The 20,446-nt window shown below is 43.9% G+C and overlaps 1 protein-coding gene across 1 annotated transcript in view; it reads right to left on the reverse strand.

The window, feature by feature from the left end:
• Positions 1-20,446, reverse strand: part of STON2 (stonin 2) — a 382,439-nt gene that overhangs the window by 298,381 nt on the left and 63,612 nt on the right. Inside the window, exon 3 of the mRNA XM_078659997.1 lies at positions 8,235-8,429. Within this exon, the coding sequence (XP_078516123.1) occupies positions 8,235-8,429 (195 nt within the window). The remainder of the gene's footprint in view (positions 1-8,234; positions 8,430-20,446) is intronic.

Here is a 20,446-nt window from a genome sequence, read left to right on the forward strand (position 1 = left end):
GCAAAGCATGGAATGGTTGGCGCCATGTTTTCACTGCTGAGAGAGCAGTGGGGCGAAGCTACCCCGCATTAACAGAGGAGCCACTGCTGCCATGCAGTCCTCTGTCCCAGCATTTGCAACTGTTCACAATAAACTGCAAGCCGATTTCTGCCCCTTTAATATTGGTGAAGCGTAGGGTTGCCACCTGCCCGGTGTTCTACTAACCTGCTTAGTAGTTTTAAATCCAGGCAGATAAAAATGTTGGTAAAGGCAAGGAAATTCGATATTTTTCCCTCCTGATACACATATTTAAAACTGCAAACACAAAGGAGATCTGTTAAAAAGTATTTGTGAACTGTCTCAATCGTTTCACAATGAATATTTAGAGCAAAACAGAGGAAAAGAGCCACTCTGCAAAAGAGCCCTCAGAATTCTGCAGAAAGGCACGTACCCGGCTGTGCATAGCAAGACGTAAAACAAAGGCAAGTATTTTTTCCTAAGAAAGGTGGCAACAGTACAAGGGCGGGGGCAGTCTGGGCCACGTTGCAGATAGTCTATTTTTGGTGTGAAGGTTGTGAGAATCCCGTGGAGCACAAAGGGTGAGTCTCCTTACAGCACAAAACAAATATTTGTGCCGTGAGCAGAGTTTTTGTGCCTCAGGCCTCACAACTTTGCGGTACAAAATGAAATACAGAAATAAAACAAATAAACAGAATAGTAAAGGACAATTTGATCACAAAACTTGCAGATACATGTTTTACCCAAAAACATTGATTAAGTGGGGCTAAAATATAGAAATTAGCTTGCTGAATAGGGAAGTATGAGGACAACTAGAAATGTTTCGAGATATAAAGTCTCGTCTGAGCAGATGACACAGAGGAAACAAGTTATGCTGTGCACAGCTTGCAGGCCGATCAGGCGGAGTCCTTAGAGGCCGGAGGTGTTTGGGCATAGTCAGTTCCCTTTGGTCTTTGCCCTTAAAAGTTTAGAGAGAAGTACCCATGCACTTCAGTGAGTACAACCAGCATCAACCTCAAACACTTTATGTGTTGTGGCTTTGCATTCTCCTAAGCACTACAACACACTAGAGATTTTTGAACACCGCCCATCCCAAGCATGTGCAGAGTACACGCCAACATCTCAACAATCCTCCTAGCGGAACTAATCAGACCAGACTGTCCAGTTTTTTTCCTATTTCCAGGTTTTTATTGCGATTGAACAGTCAGTGCACAGTCACAGCCAGTGCCCAGGCCAGATTTCACTCTCCCAGAACTAAACAAATGGCGACAGCGGCGTAAACGCCCACAAAGGCTCACTTACGCTTTACATTTGTTCTTGCTCCATAAAACACCGTCATACCACAGGGTGACGTTTTTGGCACAAAAACTGCAAATTGCAACCAGTCGAATACTAAAATTAAGAACACACAAAGAAACTTTACAGCACCTGGACTATGACCAAGCAAGAGACTGATCCAGGCTTGGTTGCCCTAGGCAGTCTGCCAGAGCAGAAAATCAAATGAGTAAAAACTGAAGTCCCCTTTGACTAACTGATCCACATACTTATGAAGTTAGGGCCTGTATGGGAAACAACCTTTACAACACATTCATTACATCGCACTACACTTACAACACAGTCATTACATCGCAACATCCTTTACAACGCATGTCACTACAACGCAGGCATTACAACGCATGACACTACATCGCATGTTACTACAATGCAGGCATTACATCGCATACCACTACAATGCATATCCCCCTACACTCTCCAACATTTACCCTACTGTGGCACCCCTTGGAGTTAGAATAGTAATTGTAACCCCTACACTATCCAACACTTACCCTACTGTTGCACCCCCAGAGTTAGAATATGAATTTGTACCCCTATACTATCCAATACTTACGTTAAATGCAATGTAATGGTATGCGTTGTAAAGGTAAGCGTTGTAAAGGTAGTATGCAATGTAATGTAATGCGTTGTAAAGGTAGTTTTTTAAAATGTGATGTAGTGTCATGCGATGTAATGGAATGCGTTGTAGTGGATGTTGGGATGTAAAAACTGCATTGGAGGGTCATGCGTTGTAAACGTATGCATTGTAACGTCATACATTCGGCCCGTATAGCCAAAAGTATTTATTTTTAAACAAACTAAACATACAAAGGGCTCATAAAGACACTCTTGCTACTTTACGCTCAACATGGTCCAATTTACTGAGCCATTTACAGCCACAAACCTATGTTTAAGCAGCAAAATGAATCCTTTCACAAATTTAATTTTGAACAGCCCATGGATCTCTTACAAGTCCGGGTTCAGATGATTACTTTTCCTAAGGTAAAGACATTAGTTTGGAAGCATAATTTATAATCTTTTCAAACTCCCTGTGTACGTTGTATTAGAGTAGTCCAGACATTGCATCACAAGGGCCCTTGTCAACACTTCCCACTGGTTGGTTTGCAGGAACTGAAGCGTTTTTCTTGTAATATACAGTTGAAGATCTATATACGTCCTTTGCTATGGCATTGGAAAGAAGTATAGATCATAGATGTGTCTTGATCAGTAGCATCAGATATCTTGCTTTCTGTGATGTGATTCGAGGTATCCTAAGGCTGCTGGGCCACATAAAACATAACTTGTGACATCCCTGTACCCGGATTTTTGTTTTTGGTCTGTCTAAGTGAGATAGTTTCCTTTTATCCTGAGGTACATGTGGTCCAAACATTCATTATGGATTTTCCGGCTCCCTGTTTCATCGTTCATTTAGATAGAAGTACATTTGGAGATCAACCTGAGGATGCTCTAATATGTGTGCCAATGATTCCATTCTTTGTATCAAGTGATTCTACACTGTCATTGACTGCTGAGACTGAGAGGTTTATAAGTATCGGGCTAGTTCTGTACTTTCTTCTGTGGTGTTGAGGAGATCTATCCTGATGTTTGCAAGCACAGTCACTGTTGCACCCAGAGGTCTGATAAACAATTGTAGGCCATGTAGGAGATGGCTTTATCACACATACCTTTGTAACTGTAACTGTCTTATCACCTTTTCCCTGGGATAATGAAAGTTACAGACTCTTTGTTATCCAGGTTTTGCTGGTTTGGAAGGTGTTTCCTGCAGCAGGAGTACAATAAGGATGTGTGTTTTGGAGAGAGATGTGTCTAGTACAGCTGTGATGTTGGCCGCGGTAGTAGAGAAGACTTGCTTCATTTAGGCTTCAAAGCATGGGTCTGCTGCAAAGCTTAATGCTTTCTTTTTAGAACTAAATTTTCCACCTGGTCAGCTAACAGTGGGTTAAAGTTAGAGAGAAGCATAGATGGTGGATGTAGTAACAGACAGGGCTTAGAGTGTACAGTGACCACTGAGCAGCAAATCTAATGGGTTGACCGATTTTTTGAAAGGTGTTCTTGAATGACCCCAAGGTGTTTGCAATGTTGCCGGGAAGTGCGTGGAATGGTCTTTGAGTTTTCTGGAAAATTTGTAATTTCCACGTAGATGCCAAATAGGTCAATTGTTTCATCTGGTGCATTTTGATACATTTGGTGATGTAACTTTTTTGGATCCTTGATGTCTTTGTGTTAGCTTCTTCTTTGTCTCTCACAGCGGAACACGTCTACCACAGTCAGTGATTTGTGATACTTGAATTCCGGGTCATGGCACTTTCATTCAATTTTGGCCAGTGCCATTCAATGTTCAGCTGTCTCATTCTGAAGTATCAGCTTCTTATATGTGTTAGTTATTCTATTGTGCAGGCTTTGACAACAAGACCTCTGAAACGGAGGTACTATGTACGGGTGCTATAAATGCATTTCAAGTCATTTTGTATTTCTGGTGCCTGGAAAGGTTATTATTACTAAACTATGGCGAAGTAGTGGTTGGAATGGCTTGTCTGAGTAAAGCAAAGTAATTAAGGAATTAACCAAAAACATCTGTGGTTGCTTCATTACACTTGTGGTCTCAACACTGGAGAGAGTGATTTTGGGCACGCGCAAACTAACTGAATGAATCTCAGGACATTAAGATTTTGGGAAAAATCATTATTTGGTTTTTAGTCTGTTCGCTCAACACTCAGTTTTAAATTTCCCACTAGCAAGGTGTTTTGGGCCAGGATCTACGGGTACATGGGAAGATTGTGGTTTAAAAAAAAAATGGAAAGTGGATTGCATGTCTTAAGGTCAGTAGATTTTTTTTTGTTATATTCCTTCCAGTCTCTTTGCATTCCTGCTTTTTGTATACACTTGATATTAATTTTTTGGCAAAAAGTTCACATGCATTGAAGGTTTGACACTGGTTAGGTGTGTATCAATGAGGCCCATAATGTCAACATATTGTCAGGAGAGAAGTCCAGCCAGTGTTTGGGTTGCATGGTGGTGGTCTCAGAACATCTCAAGTGAAGACTTTAAAGTTCAGCTGCCAAGGTGTTGTGTTGGGTGCCTGATGAGGGACTGCTTATTGTCAGAGTTATCAAGGACCGGACAGTTCCAGTGGTTGCTGTTTTGGAGCTGATGCTATTCTGGATTGTCCATGGTGTTTCTACATCTCTGGTTGGCAAGCTCTGTGGACTTGTGGAAGTGGTATATTTAGTGCAGGTCTGACATTCCTCTGGGATTTTTAGAAGTTGTCACTGTAGGGTTGTGTGTCATGACAGGCATATCTTTGGTTCTTTTGGAGGTGTAAAAAGATCTTGTTGGAGACTCTATGATTTTTAGTGTTAGTCCTGGTCATCACAATATCTTTGACGTTGACATTTATACTCTGCGTTCTGTGGATATCTGAATAAATCTTTATCACGTCTGCCTCATCATTAGATCTGTGAGCTATTTATGCTAACATTATTTCTCAATACTGTTTTCATTATTCCTTGGTGTTTTTTGCGAAGAATGGGAAATTTTGTTTCTGGTTGTGCTTCCTTTTATGCTTGTGTACATGTATCCGAAATGTGTTTTTGAATATTGCTTGTGTGTGTCTTTTTTGAATTTGTGTATTAAGCTTGGTATCTGTGTGGGTGTCTGAGATGCTCAAAGTGCCTGACTTGCATAGTGGACTTTCATGGTCTACCCTTAAATTGTTTCACGTTGTGAATAAGGGCGCTCACAACATATTGAAGGAGTGTCTCTGTGGTCCCCCTAATAACTATGTTGCCTGATACACTGGACAAGGTAGATCATGTGTGAGAGGTAGGTGCTTTGGGACCATATGTTGGTGGTAACCAGGTGTACCAGCAGGTCTGACATAAAAGAAAATGTATACGTAATGTGAGAAGATGCCGAGAAGCCATGTTGTCTCTTTCTCTGAGGACATTTGCCTAACTCACCACAGGTGCATGATGTGGGGTCCCACATGACATTTTTTACCCCGAGTTCATAAAACAACTGACACCACTGGAAGTGATAACACAATTCTGCTACTATTTTCTTGATTCAGTGTACTCATTAGTCCAAATCTTGTGTGATGGGCCAAGGGAAATGTGGAAACATGAGCAATTATGGTGATAAGAAGAAGTAAATTGTCTTTGCCATTGATTAAAATACCTGGGGTCCATTTGGGGTGCTATGCATGCAGTGACTATTTTCCTGTTATGGGAAGTATATTTACGGTAGGCACAGTATCTTATTATGCAAGAAACAGATAAAAGAAGTGACAGGATGTGCACATTAAAAGGTTCAATATGATGATGTCCTTCGTAAAATTATTTCACTGACTGTTGGACCGCAGGAAAATGCAGGAATTCAAAAATTACTTTGGCCACAAACCTATGCCATGAGCATAAATCAAGTACGTCTGTCATCTTTAGACACTTCCTTAGAGTATTAATCTAAGTTGTATTGGTGAAATCAATCATTGTTTTCTCTGCTTCAAATTGGGTTAATTTAGATTTATACTTAACTTCCTTTCCAGCCACCTGCACAGTGCATTCTGACCTTTGAACTTGCTGGTGAATATTTGTCAGGCTGCTCAAGGAGAGCAATGAATATATTTATAACGTATTTTATTGCTTTTTCTAACACTGCAGCATTCTTCTACAACAAATGACAGTAACGCTTCCTCCCCACCAACCTCTGGTTACCATTCCAAAATCTACACCCCAGCACCCTCCATCCCGGAGGAAGGTGCCACCCCTCCTTCGTAGTCAGACGCGGTTCGCAGGCGCGTGGTCCTCTTCCCATGCAGACAAGTGCCTGGCCTCCCTATCACTCCTATCTGGTGGGTCGTATCAGATTGCTCTAATCCTCACCAGTCCAACCACGCCAAAGTTTGTCAATTTTTTGGGGGCTTCCTCTTCCCTTGTATATCACCCTTTCCTGCAAATAGGAAATATTAATTTCACTTTCCCAATCTCTCACCTCCAGTACCACTGAGGAGCCCCATTTACGCACCACTTTTCTCTTAGCTAGAAGGAAAGCCAGCTTCAATAGAAGCCGCTGATAGGAAGAAACATCTGATCCATTCCATACCACTAAGAATATCAGGAGCACACCTGGATCTATTCAAATGTCCGTGGCTCCCTTTAAGTCACCCCTTCCCAGTACTCGCGGAGACTCAGACAAACCCACAGTGTGTGAAGAAACGCACCCCTCTGAATACAACCTTGCAGACACTTCTCATGCGGCGCGCTACCCATTCTATGTCAGAGGACCCTGGTGTAGTATACGCGGTGTAGAATCTTAAACTGTATCAATCTATAGTGGTCCTTAATCACTACTATTCTGGGAAGAGCAATGAATATATGATGCAAAATTTGGAGCTGCAGCATACCATCCAAGCTCACTTGTGAAGGACAACAACATCCTCACATTACAAACTCATAGACGAATGGGGAAGCAATCAAGTGGAATATAGTTTATAAAGTACCTGTCTGCCTATTCCACAATCTGGACAACTTCTCCAACATGCAACCCCTCTCAAGAGTAGTTCTCCGAAACCCATCCTTCCATTGCAAGGGTACCCTATCAAGGAACCTGTTTCTAGCTATGTTTCAACTCACCCCCTTTTATTTTGCTGTCAAGCTGATCTTTAGTGCTCGCACCCTCTTGGGAAGTGATTTCAACCACACAGACATACTCTGGAAAAGAACTGTATTAACCTACCTCACTCTAGAAGAAATATTCAGTTACAACTAATGCCTCAAACAATTCTTTACCTCCCAACTCCATCTCCTTTGCAATTGGCGCCAACAAATCTCAACCTTGATAAGGTCTCTATCACCTTTGCTCACTCTTAAGGAGTTATTTGCCAAGCAACCTCACTCTGGTAGAACATTTTACTTTCTTAGTGCAGTGGCACTCTCAAAAAGCCTGGTACTCTGACTGGATTGTGGCTTCCATCATTCCATGCCATTAATAGATAGAAATTGGCAAGTGCACTTTTCTTCTGGGAAGCGTCCACTCTGCTGCAAATTACCACAACGCTGGTTCGGGTGGCACTGGACTATACCATATCAAAAGATACCAAAATGATTCACCGTCATTCTCAGCACCAACTGGATTATGGAAACACCCTTTTCATCGGCATCTTGAAAAATCTCTCCTAAAACTCCAGATGCTGCAAAATGCCTCTGCCCGACTTCCTACAGGAATTGCAAAATATCAATCAGCATCACAGGCCTTGATCCAATTACATTGGCTCCCAGTTGCAAGGAGGATGGGATTCATGGCACTCTGCATTGCGTTTAAGGCACTGTACAATATTGAACCTCACTACCTTCATGAGAAATTTGTCTGATACATCCCTTAGAGGACGCTCAGATCCTCAGATGCAAAACTCTTAGGATTACCCAAGGTCAAGCGAGCCTCATGGGGAGGAAGGAGTTTTGTTCTGAGGACCGCAAAGCTATGGAACTCCCTCCCGCTAATTTAAGGAAATGCCCAGAGTTAGTATCATTTCAGAAATCCATAAAGACATGGCTTTTCAATCAATAAAGAGCTTCCATATCTCTGCCTCATATCTCCCCTCCTGTTTAGGACAGCAGCAGTGCCAAGACGCCTCAGGGCATTTGAGCTCTATACAAAATTATAAATCAAATCAAATCAAAATCCAAAGTAGATATTAAACATTTTATTGTTTCAAGAAACTAAATTAAATATTAGTAATTTAACCTATAACCCCAAAGGCAATCGCACTCTAAGCTAGAGATTAGCCGTTTCTTGGACAGATTTTGAAAGAAGAATCCATTCTACATCTAAACTCTGACAATGCTCCAATATCACAAGAGATATCAGAAATAACATACCTGCTGTCAAACCACTAAACCCATTACCTGCAGATCCTGCTGCTGAGGTTCGGCCGGGTGTTTCCTCCGTAGTGACTGAATGAACGTCTGTGTAGGAAGGACCGATGCTTGGGCTACTGTTGTCTTGGGAGTGGGTGGTGAAGCTACTTTCAGAAGTTAGGGGATGCCTCCTAAAGGAACCAGCAGGAACTTCTTGGTAGTCCACAGCCTTAAAGGAAAATTCTGAAAAAATGATCTAATGTTTATATGGTTTGAATGAAAAGATCTATCAGTCTTTGGTTTACAAATAAATGCTTTACTCATATGTATGCTAGGATAGCAATATATAAGCTCCAAATTATAGTGGCAAATTGTAACAATGTTTTACTTTCCACTTGCATAAATGAATGAATAGTTTAGCCAATAAATCTGTATTATTTAAATGTAACTGAAACAAGTTCATGTTTTTATTAACTACTCAAGACTTACTGGGATCCCTATTGCTTCCACAAGAGAACTTTACCTGCTCTCCACCAAAGCTAAATTAATAGGTCAGAAACAGCAGTGCACTCCCTTCACTGCGCATGATGGTTTGGCGTGCCGTCTCAAGCCGGCCAAACCATCATTCGCATTGGACCTCTCTCCAACACCTCTGCATTGCTGGGGTTGGAAAGAGCAGGCACATACTCCTAGTCTGTCATGGAGCGCCAATCGAGGGCACTAAGGCCAATCCTGAAGCTTCTCTCCTGTGAGAGCAGCTTCAGGATTGGCCGCAGGGTATTCTGGGAGCAAGTGCTAATCTGAAGCAGCAGATCTGAAGAGCGCGACGGGGGGCGCGGCTGGCTTAAGGTAAGATTTATTTTTTAAATTTGTATTCCCCCCTCCCTTCGATAGCATTGCGTTGCTACTCCTGCCTATTCCAGAGTATCTCTTACTACACCATAGGGCCTCTATGCCTACTTTTACAATAGTAACACAACCCCTGCCAATACTCTAATAGCTTAGCACTACCTATGCCCCTTAAAGGCCACTCTACCTACAACTTAGTGCCTCTATCCCTACCATTACTCCACCACCTCTACCCCTCACTATGAGCTAGTACTACAACTAGCTTTACAGTATTTCTACAATTCGTACATCTTAGTACCATGATATCACCGTCCCCTGCCCTCTACCACAGTACCCTTAGGTCTGTCTATAGCCAACTGCCTCTTCCCTTCCCATACCTTTACAATTGCACATCTACCACTGCCTCTACTGTAGTACCTCCGCAATTACCAATACTGTAATACCTCTTCTACTTACACCCTAGTACTACTCCTGCCTAACCCGAATACTTTGCCTGTATTAACATTCCTACCTTTTTTCTCCTAACATGTATTCTTGTGCCATTTCCATGTCCTTACTGCCCCCTTATCCCTTTTCTTGCTGAATTTCTTACAGCATGGGGAGTCAAATTGGTGTTCATCATTTTGGATTTGCTCCAAAATGAGATGGAGCCTTCTGTGGCAGATGGCAACACCGTGGAAGTAATTGAATAGTCGGCATGGTAACTCAGTGAGATTATGCACTTGCTATAGGTGTTCAACCTGGAGGTCACCGTTTTGAATTTTGGAGTCAAGTCAACCATTTATCCTTTTGTGTTACATTGAGTAGCAGACCGCCAGGTAATAACACCTGCTCATTTTAGGGATAAATAGCAACAGGGATGTTTCTCCTTTTGTGCTGTAAAAAACCTAGCTGTTAACATTTCTATTATTCAGTTTGTTGTCTAACTTAGAATGAAGGATCAGGCAATGGGCCAATCAATGTCTGTAATGGCTGGAAGAGTACAGAGACAGACAGTGCTTAATTTGAGCCAGTAGTTTCTAGTGCTCGGCAACGGCACTTTATTGTTAACACCGGGACTTATGAAAGTCCGCCACACGGTTGCGCGGTCTAGCTAATTTAGGGATGACTGTAATAACACTTGTTTACTCGTTCAATATACAGTAACGATAACTAATACCTGCAGCCCAAGCCATTCTTATAGCATTCGGGTCATGGAGTAGTCTGATTTATCACACTTGTGATGGTTTGTAGTTGTGTTGGGACTGTCATTGGCAAGCTGCAGTTGCCTCCTGACGAGGGCCCTGGCACTTTTTTTTTGCAAGTTAAACACTGGAGACAGACCAAGATACTTTAATGTATTTGGAGATTTGGCAACAGGCAGGGATCTCAGATAGACTTGGCGAATGTGTTGCCTAGAACTATGAGGGGGGTTGTGGGTAGAAGAACACGTCAGTGTCAGAGCGCATTGAGTTTAAGGAGAGACTTGACGACAAATTGGACACTGGGATAGGAAAGAGGATCTGGCGAAATTAATAATAATGGAATGTGTTTTGATCCCACAAGAAAAGAGATTAAAGAAACAGCAGAGCTATTGTATACACTCATAGCATTAAAATTGCAGCAAATACCATGCTCGGTTCCTGAGCTGCTGATCGACTTAATGTGGGATATTAGGGAACAACCAGGTGAAGCGAGGCGGTGTGCTCGCAAAGGAACCTCGGATACCCTTGTGGGAAATGCACTATGAATTGCAAATTTTGACAGTTTGTCAAACACAGACTGATCAGAAGATGTGGGTGGAGAGGCACTGGAATTTTGTTTTTGCCCATATGACAAATCTCCAATAAATCTCTTTGGGTGGCAAAGATCAAATATACGCCCATGCCCCTTCTTCATGACTAAAGAGAACATCCAAGATGGACGATCGGTCATAAAGAAAAGAGGAGCAACTAAAGCGAGCCCTCTCTCTAGATTGAAGGAGGCGGTGGAATCGTTCTTCCTCTTCCAGAAAGTCACCCAGACCAGAAGATTTTAAGGAGGAGCCTATGGAGCACTTGTCACAGTCAGCCTTCCATACTTTGTTTTAAATTGTTCGAACGTTTGCAAAAGATGGCATATCCTAGGCTGACCAGCCTCTCCACAACAAACAATATCAATAGTACTAGGAGACATCCTCTCTGCATGGGTTAACAAGTAATACTAGACGTGCTTCAATCTCCTTGAGAGTCATCAATGAGTTAAAGCTGTAGTCCCTAAACAGGATGAACATAACATCTAAACAACGCCTACCGCATTCATTGGGAGCATACCAAAAATTAAGGAAGATGCTTGTGAGAGAAATAATTCCGGAGATACTTGTTATCTTGTGCAGCAAAGTTGTGGCCTAGAAGTTTGGACTTCATTGCTCTTTTCTAGGACAATGTCATACTTAGTTGATTGGACAGTATTAAAAACTTGTTTAGCTCGCCAGTGTCACAGCCACAGTAGACCAACCAACTTCACGCAAGGCAGCTATTCTGGGCTATGTCTTCACAATTCCAACGAGGAGACACAGGAGAGTCTGTAGCCCGCCGACACCAGTGACCATAGATCTCTCTCTATAATCCTCCGCCCCTGCAGGCCCATGTATCTTGCTCCTCCTGGACAGTCACTCCCACAACAGGATTAGCATGCTCCTTCCCTCTCTCAACAGGGAGGTTTGCTTCTAGCCAAGTGCACAGTCAATATTCATATTGCCAATAATGTTCAAGGGAGCATGGGAAGAGGGACTGACCTAAGACCATATTGACCCTTTGCTGGTCTGAAGGTTGATTGCATGGAACTTACCAGCTAAAAGTAAGGATTGGCATAGAAGAGTTGTGTGAGATGAGGCAGTGATGGATCGTGAGATGGCATATTTTAAAAACGAAGACGAGACTGGCTGTTCTTGTTGTTGACCAGTATGGACCTCATGGGGGCCATGCAGGTCTAAAAAAGTGACTTGCAAAAATAAATGCATGCTTTTGCACATATTATGGGTAGCTTTAGGGGAAAATAGAGAAATAATAGAAGAACAATCCTGGGACCCAGTTGAGGATTAGGGGACTGGCTACAGCAATTTGCTGCTGCAACTGGTAACATTAGATATAACAGAGATTAACTTTTTTTGTTTTCAATTTTGGGAGATATATCTAGGGCGAAGCGCATCAGGACCCAGAATGGAGGTATACCTAACATGATGAGTTCCCCAAAGAGAATGGCTTGAAAATCCAGCTGAATAGGGATAACTCCAAGTAGTGGGTCAGGTGAATGAGGGTTCACCTGGCGATCACCATCAAATGTGACAGAAGGAAGGATCAAGTTATATCCACAAAATCACTCGTCTTATCTCCATGTTGCAAGTACAATGTAAGAAGATGATGTTTGATTCACTGAAAGAATTGATGACAGACTGTGCAATGCATATGGAATCCAAGAAGAAGTGCCACCAAAAAGTGAGGAATGAGTTGGTGCAGAGGTGGGACTTTGGAGTCAGCAATGGAGAAAGAAGATGATCAACATTCTCTCATTCACAACACTCAACATTCTGAAGGCCTTCCTGAAAGACCGGGTACAAGTGGTGGCTATGGGTGACTTCGAATCAAGACCTTTCGAACTCCCCCGGGGGGTCCATCAGGGATCCTCCCTTAGCCCCACTTTATTTAATATCTACGTATCCTCTCTTGCCCCAGTGATCCGATCCTTCGGTTTCGAGTTAACATCTTACGCAGACGACACCCAGATTGTGGTCTCGGTGCTTCTGGGGAAAGAGCTGGGGGTGGCAGCTAGGTTTCAGGACTGCATGTCTGCAGTCAGTTCCTGGATGGTAAAAAGCTGTTTAAAATTAAATTCCTCCAAGACCGAGGTGCTTATCTTTGGGTCAAACACAAACCTCTGGAGTTCCAAGTGGTGGCCTACAGATATGGGATCTCCGCCATCTAGGGCTGAAAAGGTGAAGAATCTGGGAGTCATTATAGACAACCAACTCTCCTTCAAACCCCAGGGCAAGGCGTTGACTTCCTCCATACATTGGATTTTGAAAACTATTAGTAAGGTTCTTCACTTCTTACCAGAGGGAAGCAGAAAGACGGTGGTGATGGCACTCGTTCTTTCGCGCCTTGACTATTGTAACAGCCTCTTTTTAGAGGCCGAACAGGGGTTGTTGAACAAACTTCAGGTCCTACAAAACGCGGCAGCCCGCCTGATCGGGGGCTTGCCCAAGTTTTCATCAGTTACTAAGGAACTGGAGAAGTTGCATTGGCTCCCGATGCGGAAGATGATCTTGTTTAAAGCCCTCTGCATTGTCTTCAAGGCATTGCATGGTCTGGGCCCGGTGTTTCTTCAGGATCATTTCCAGTGGTACAGACCAGGGAGACAACTTAGGTCTGCCACTATGGGACTGATTAAAACAGCTCGGATCTGGAAGGCACGCTGGGGGGGCAGGAGCTTTATCGGGGGAGCAGCAAAGGCATGGAACTCCCTCCCCTTGACCCTTAAACTAAACACTAATCTGTTAGCATTTAGAAAAAACCTCAAAACATGGCTCTTTACCCTCTAGCCCGGGAGTCTTAATCTCAGGGAGTTACCACTTCAGCGCCAGGACACCGGTTGGTATTTGCGCGCTCTACAAGTGTTATAAATAAATAAATAAACCAATAATGGAGAAGTGTGAAAGAAACTAGACTCCTGAGATCCTGTCATGGATGAAAGAACACAAATCCTTGGGGATCAAGAATTATAGCATACTTGGACCTCAGTTGCCATACCACAGGCCACTTTGTGCATATTACCTCCAACCCACTTCCCCTCCCCCAGCAGTCAGGACTCTGGCACTATGAGTAGAAAGAAAGATATTCAGATGGAATGAAAAATCAGAGGCGGATACCTTAGAGACCAATGAGTTTTGGAAGTGGTTAAGGGTAAAAGTAGGACTACATCTATGTGGTGCTTAATTCACATTGTTCAGACCCAGGTTTCTGCAGAGGCAATCAAGCACTATGGTATGGAAGTAGAGATTCAGATGCTGATCCCAAAGAAAGACGTGTATATTCTTTAAAGGAAAAAGCAATACCTGGGCCAGAAGCAGTCCAACTTTCTGGCACACACAATCTTCCAAGGCACCCCATTTTGTGGAACAAGCAACATGGATACATCTCACCAACTGCAGCATGCACAATTTAGTTGTTTTACTTTATGAAAAATACACCATCTCCTTGGCCACATCCGATGCATCTTCCCACAAAGACACATCTCATTAACAATACAGCTTCCCAGAAACCCTATGGGCCTGATTTAGATCTTGGCGGACGGGGAACTCTGTAACAACGGTGACGGATATCCTGTCCACTGAAATATAAATCCCATAGGCTATAATAGTCAAGTCAAGTCAAGTCATAAAAATTTGTATAGCGCACTACATACCCAGAGGGTTTCAAGGCGCTTAGGAGGGGAGGAGGATTATTTGTCAAATATCCACGTTTTAAGCTGCTTTCTGAACGCTAGGTGGTTCTGGGTGAGGCGAAGGTAAGCGGGGAGTGAGTTCCATGTCTTAGCAGCCAGGTATGAAAAGGATCTGCCTCCCATGGTGGTCTTGTTAATGCGAGGTACCGTGGCGAGGGCTTGGCCGGAAGAACGTAGTTGGCGGGAGGGGGTGTAGAAGGACAGTCGAGAGTTGAGGCAATCTGGTCCGATGTCGTAGAGTGATTTGTGTGCGTGGGTAAGCAGACGGAAAGTGATCCTCTTATTGACGGGTAGCCAGTGGAGGTCTTTAAGGTGACCAGAGATGTGTTCGTTGCGTGGGATGTCTAATATGAGCCTGGCTGAGGCGTTTTGGATTCGTTGGAGTTTCTTCTGGAGTTTAGCGGTGGTGCCTGCGTAGAGGGTGTTTCCGTAGTCCAGTCGGCTCGTGACCAGAGCGTGGGTAACTGTTTTCCTTGTTTCGGAGGGGATCCAGCGAAATGTTTTTCTGAGCATGCGAAGAATGTTGAAGCAGGAAGAGGATACGGCGCTGACTTGTCTGTTCATTGAGAGTGAGGAGTCCAGGATGACGCCAAGGTTCCGTGCGTGGTCTGTCGGGATGGGTGCTTTTCCAAGGGCTTCCGGCCACCAAGAGTCGTCCCATGCAGAGGGGGATGTACCTAAGATGAGGACTTCTGTTTTGTCTGAGTTCAGTTTCAGACGGCTTTGTTTCATCCATTCAGCAACTTCTTTCATTCCTTCGTGTAGGTTAGTTTTGGCGGTGCTGGGGTCCTTGGTGAGAGAAAGGATCAGTTGGGTGTCGTCCGCATAAGAGATGATGTTGAGGTTGTGTTGGCGTGCGATGGCCGCGAGGGGGCTCATGTATACGTTGAAGAGGGATTTATAATGGGATTTATATTCCAGTGGGTAGGATATCCGGCACCATTGTGACGGAGTAACGTGCCCGCCAAGATCTACACCAGGTCCTATATATAAAATCACAGTTAAATTGACTTCTTCTAATCAAAAAATCTCCTGGGGCAGTATTATAGAAAGCGCCCTGGGGGCATAACGGCCATGTGCACCAGCTTTGTGCACCCCTTGGGCACTTTGGTGTTACAGAATGGGCTGAAGACACGTGTGTAGCTCGAACAGGCACACGGTCCAGGAACCCTGCCCAAATCATACTGAGCACCTATTCCGGTAAGGAATTACACAGTTTTAACCACCCCTGTGAAGCAGGATGCGATAAGGGGAGGGAATCTGGAAGTGAGCAAACACTCGATAAGGTCTGTCAATATTGTAACCTGGAGATAAAAGCGCCGTTCAAGTCCGGGACGATCAAGCCCAGCATGCACAAGTAGTTGCCGGCATGTAGGCTAGGTTTGATTAATTGCCGCTCACTGCTCAAACACAAAACACAAATTCGCCTGTTATGAGAGGATGCTAATTTAGATGTCTAATTTATTACAGAAAGTTGGCTCAAGGAAAGTTCCTCCCCAGACATTGTAATGGCCCTCCCACAAGGATACCAAATATTCAGATTGGATCGTACAGGGCTTGGGGATGGATTGGCCATTTTGATAAAAAATGTGTTTAACTGCATCATCGATGCCCTACCCATCCAGGGGTGTGAAAGCATCCAATTTTCAATTTCCTTATCTCCTATATACACCTTTTTGGGGCTCCTAATTTATAGACCACTGGGCCCCTATGGAAAGTTTCTTAACAGCCTTGTTGATTGTCCCGCTAGCATATTGGTAAAGAAAACTCGATTACCATAGTAGGGGACTTAAACCTACACTTCAAGGACCAGAACCTCCCCAGCATCAAAATGCTGCTGCTAGATCTCGAGGGCCTGCAACTCTCCCAGTTGGTCACGTCTGCCACACATATCAAGGGCCATATTCTGGATTTGGTAATATTAAATGACACTAACATTGAAGTTGCCCCGACAATACCAGTGCCCTGGCCAGATCACCATCTCATTCCAATTTAATCTAGGAAATAGCGCAAGAGAGCAGGGTAAGGCCACTCCCGCAGTAGATATGAAGAAAAGATGCTGGGCCAAGTTGAATGCAGAGGCTTGGGAGAATGTCCTAGCGGACGTGGGCACACTGAACACCAAGACACAGGAAACAGGAAACAGGAAACAATTGAAAAAGCTTATTCTAGTTGGGAAATTTGGATTACTCAATCACTAGACAAAATAGCCCCCAAAAGTTCATTTAAATCAAAAGCCAGACCCAAAATGGTGATCTGGGTGTCGATGGGGAGTTGGCTTGCCATATCGGAACAGAAGGAGCAAAAATAGTATCCCTGCTACGAGTTCCAAAATGAGAGGCAGTCCGCCAAACACAGAGTGCACAAAGTTTGGAAATATGCCAATGACTGCTTCAAAGGGTGCTAACAGTCCCAAAAAATTGTCTAAAAATACATGTACAATACCACTGGTATCAGACATGTTTAAGATACGACCTAACATTTCTGAGAAATGTATAGGGCAGTTTGTTCATAAAAGGGCATGTATCTCTGCAGAAGTCCTTGCAACCTGCAGGTCATACGTCTCTTTGCCCGAGGTCAGTAGCACCGTTTTTTTTGTAAAAGAATGGCTCTCAGTCTGCTTAAAGTATCAATTAGAATAGAAAAGATGTTCAGTGAAGGCCATAATGGCGACTCCCCGTCTGACTTAGTTTTAGGCTTTAACCCCCAACTACTCTTTTTAAAGAAAAACTGCAAAAAAATTGAAAGGGATTGGAGGAAAACCTACGATCCACAACTGAAACCCAAGTATGAGGTGGCCATTAGACTATATCACAATAGTGCTAAAGAAGCAGAGGCCAAATGCTTTGAGGACAAAAATAGCCAGGCACAGATTTCCTCAAAGGAATGTGTCGCAATAGTTAAGGCCCTGACCTCTTCAGCACTAGACGCTCACCCAACGGAGGCCTCGGAGGAGAGGTGCAATGCCTAACCACCTACTTCCTCACAAACGTTACGGACATCTACAGCACTTTCAGGACTGGGAGAGAAATACCCACAAGGCAGGAAGGGGATCAGGCAGAGACCGTCCCCCCCACAAACCATCATTAACCTCCCCCCAGTTAACGTGGAGGATGTGAAACTAGTGATGGCTAACGTGAGGTCAGGCTCGCCACTAGACCCGGCCCGCAGTACATTCCCAAAAAGTCACAACTACCCTCCTCCCTGCACTAGTTAAGATCATGAACCCGTCTCTTGAGCTGGGTGTAGTACCAGTGGCATGTAAGCATGCATGCATAATTAGACCTCTGCTAAAAAAAACAACGCAGACTCAGTGCAATTTTGGAACTACTGACCCATCTCGATGCTTCCATTTGTCGGGAAGCTGCTGGAAAAACACGTAAATAGAGTGTTGACAGAGTTCTTGGAATCTAACCAACGCCTCCACTCCAAGCAGATGGAATTTCGAGCACAGCACAGAATCAGCTCTATTAACAGTGGTAGAGGAACTCAAAATATCGCTGGACCAGGGAAGCTCAGCACACTTTACTACTCCTGGACCCGAGTGCAGCCTTCAACACGGTGGACCACCACATTTTGCGAAATAGACTATCTGCCAACGGTGTCCAAGGTAACACTCTACAGTGGCTGGCTTCCTTTATGGCGGTGCGAACTTTCCAAGTTATGGAAAACAATCTCCTCTCCAACATGATGCTTCTGACTTGCGGGGTGCAGCAGGGCTCCTCGCTGAGTCCCAAGCTTTTTAATGTTTAAAAGGAGCCACTATCAAGGATTGCCCAAGAGTTCGATGTTTCTATGACATCCTAAGCTGATGATACCCAGTTGGTGATTACATTAGACCTCAGAACCAACGGGGACTTCGACAGGCTAACTCCCTGTATGGCGAGAGTAATGGAATGGATGACAAACAGCTGCTTAAAACTGAACAGGAACAAAATGGAGCTTATGGTCCTCTGGAATAAGGCAGACCTTAGGCCGGCAATCAACTAGCCCAACTGCCTCGGCAACCCACCCACTCCGAAGGACTCTATTAAAAATCTGGGCTTCTAGCTCAAAAAGGATATATTAATGGTGGCACAAGCCAAGAAAGTAGTAAGCATCTGTTTCGGACTACTTAGAACGCTCTGAAAAATACTGGAGCATATTCCCATACAACTTAGAAAGACAGTGGTCCACTCCTTGGTAAGGTCAATTCTGGACTATGGAAACTCACTTTTCCTAGGGGCGCCAAAATACATGATTAACAGACTTCAGGTGATCCAGAATGCAGCATTAAGGCTGCTGTGCAAGGCCCCAATCCGGGAGTCACCCAGAAAGCATCTCAAAGCACTCCACTGGCTCCCGGTGGAGGCCAGAATCAAATTCAAGGTACTGGTTATGAATCACAGAGAGTTACACAACCATGGTGCTTGAAAAGTCAGAAACCTGATGACCCCAAAAGTCCCAAATAGGACCCTGAGATCCGGCTCTGAATGACTGATAAAAACGACAGGAATCAGGAAAGCTAGGTGGGGAGGCAGATCCTTCTCTCACCTAGCACACAATTGGTGGAATTCATTAACACGTGAATCGCGAATCTTGAGGAAGGAAGCAGTATTCTGGAAGACGATCAAAATGTGGTTGTTTAACCAATACCACAAACATTTCTCTAGCCTCGCCTAGCATCAGTCTCTTAGAGCTGGGAAGCTCTCGGGCATCTATGAGCTCTACAAATCACAAAATTAAATTAAAGTAAAATAATTTAACTTCTGTACTACAGATAGCGCTGGCATACATGTAGTGTAAGTGCTATCTCAAGAAGGTATTCCCTCAATTGCATGGGGCGTGGCCCATGCAAATTAAGAAATCCCTTTACCTCTACGCCTGCCCTGTATTACAGACACAGGTCCAAAGGCAAACAAGCTGTCAGGAGGTGCGCTGGCAGTGCACCGATAAAAGGTGGCACACTGTCATAGCGTCCCCTGATGGCCGCCCTCTCGAGGGGAGAAAGAGGGTCCAATGGACCCCCCAGACAGCCTCTTGCAAGTGGATACAGTCACTCACTGCATCAACTTGCAATGGGATCTGTCTTCCCTCTTAATGGTGCAGGCAGGTTGCCGCCTGCAGTGAAACAAGGAGCAGCTGCTTCAAAGGCACTCCATATTTCACTTGAAAGCACTGCCCCCATGGCAGCATGAGTTTGCAGTTGCCCTGAGGGCAGCACAATCAACATTCTAGGGTACACTTTCCCTGTTTGTGCATGGCACACCTGCTTGAAGTGAACAGGGAAAAAGCACCCTATATGCATTAGAGCCCCTGATGTGCAGGTAAAGTTTTTTCCTGACAATAAACCATTTACTGCAGCACACTGAATCGAATGCACTGTAAATATTCCAGCTTCCTGTAAGGAAATCACCCAGGCTGGTCTGCTGTCAGAGACCAAGTGCCATGAAGGCATGAAAACTATTGCTTAGGAGCGTACAAAGGACAGCTGGGTTATTTTATTTTGTATTGCTATGTTCTGCTATAGTACATAATATGAGACTATGATAGACTATGTTGTGATGTTGTAGCAGGTGTGCACATTTTCACAAAGGTCTGATATGTTTTGAGGTACGATGGTGGTACCTGAAAGAGACCATGTTTTGCACAGGGCTTCTTTAAATGTTTTACCTAGCATAGATCTGGTTCATGTTTGCTGGCTTCGAAAGTGAATACAATGCTGCATTTTCCAATCAAGGATTTATGTATGTTGTGTGAATGCATTGTGCTGCTGCTCCATTGTTGTTATTGGCCGACTAGCCAGAGCCATTTAGAATATCAGGAAAGTGTGTTTGACTCTGACTCAGTTGGCATATGGAAAAGATGATGAAAGGATACAGGGACCCTGGCTCTGTGGATATCCAGTCAATGCTTCTAAGGGGATTCATTTATTCCATGGTCGTGAGGATCTTCTTTTGTAATATTTACCA

The sequence above is a fragment of the Lissotriton helveticus genome, chromosome 9 (genome assembly GCF_964261635.1).
Source record: "Lissotriton helveticus chromosome 9, aLisHel1.1, whole genome shotgun sequence".
In the NCBI taxonomy this organism is placed as follows: domain Eukaryota; kingdom Metazoa; phylum Chordata; class Amphibia; order Caudata; family Salamandridae; genus Lissotriton; species Lissotriton helveticus.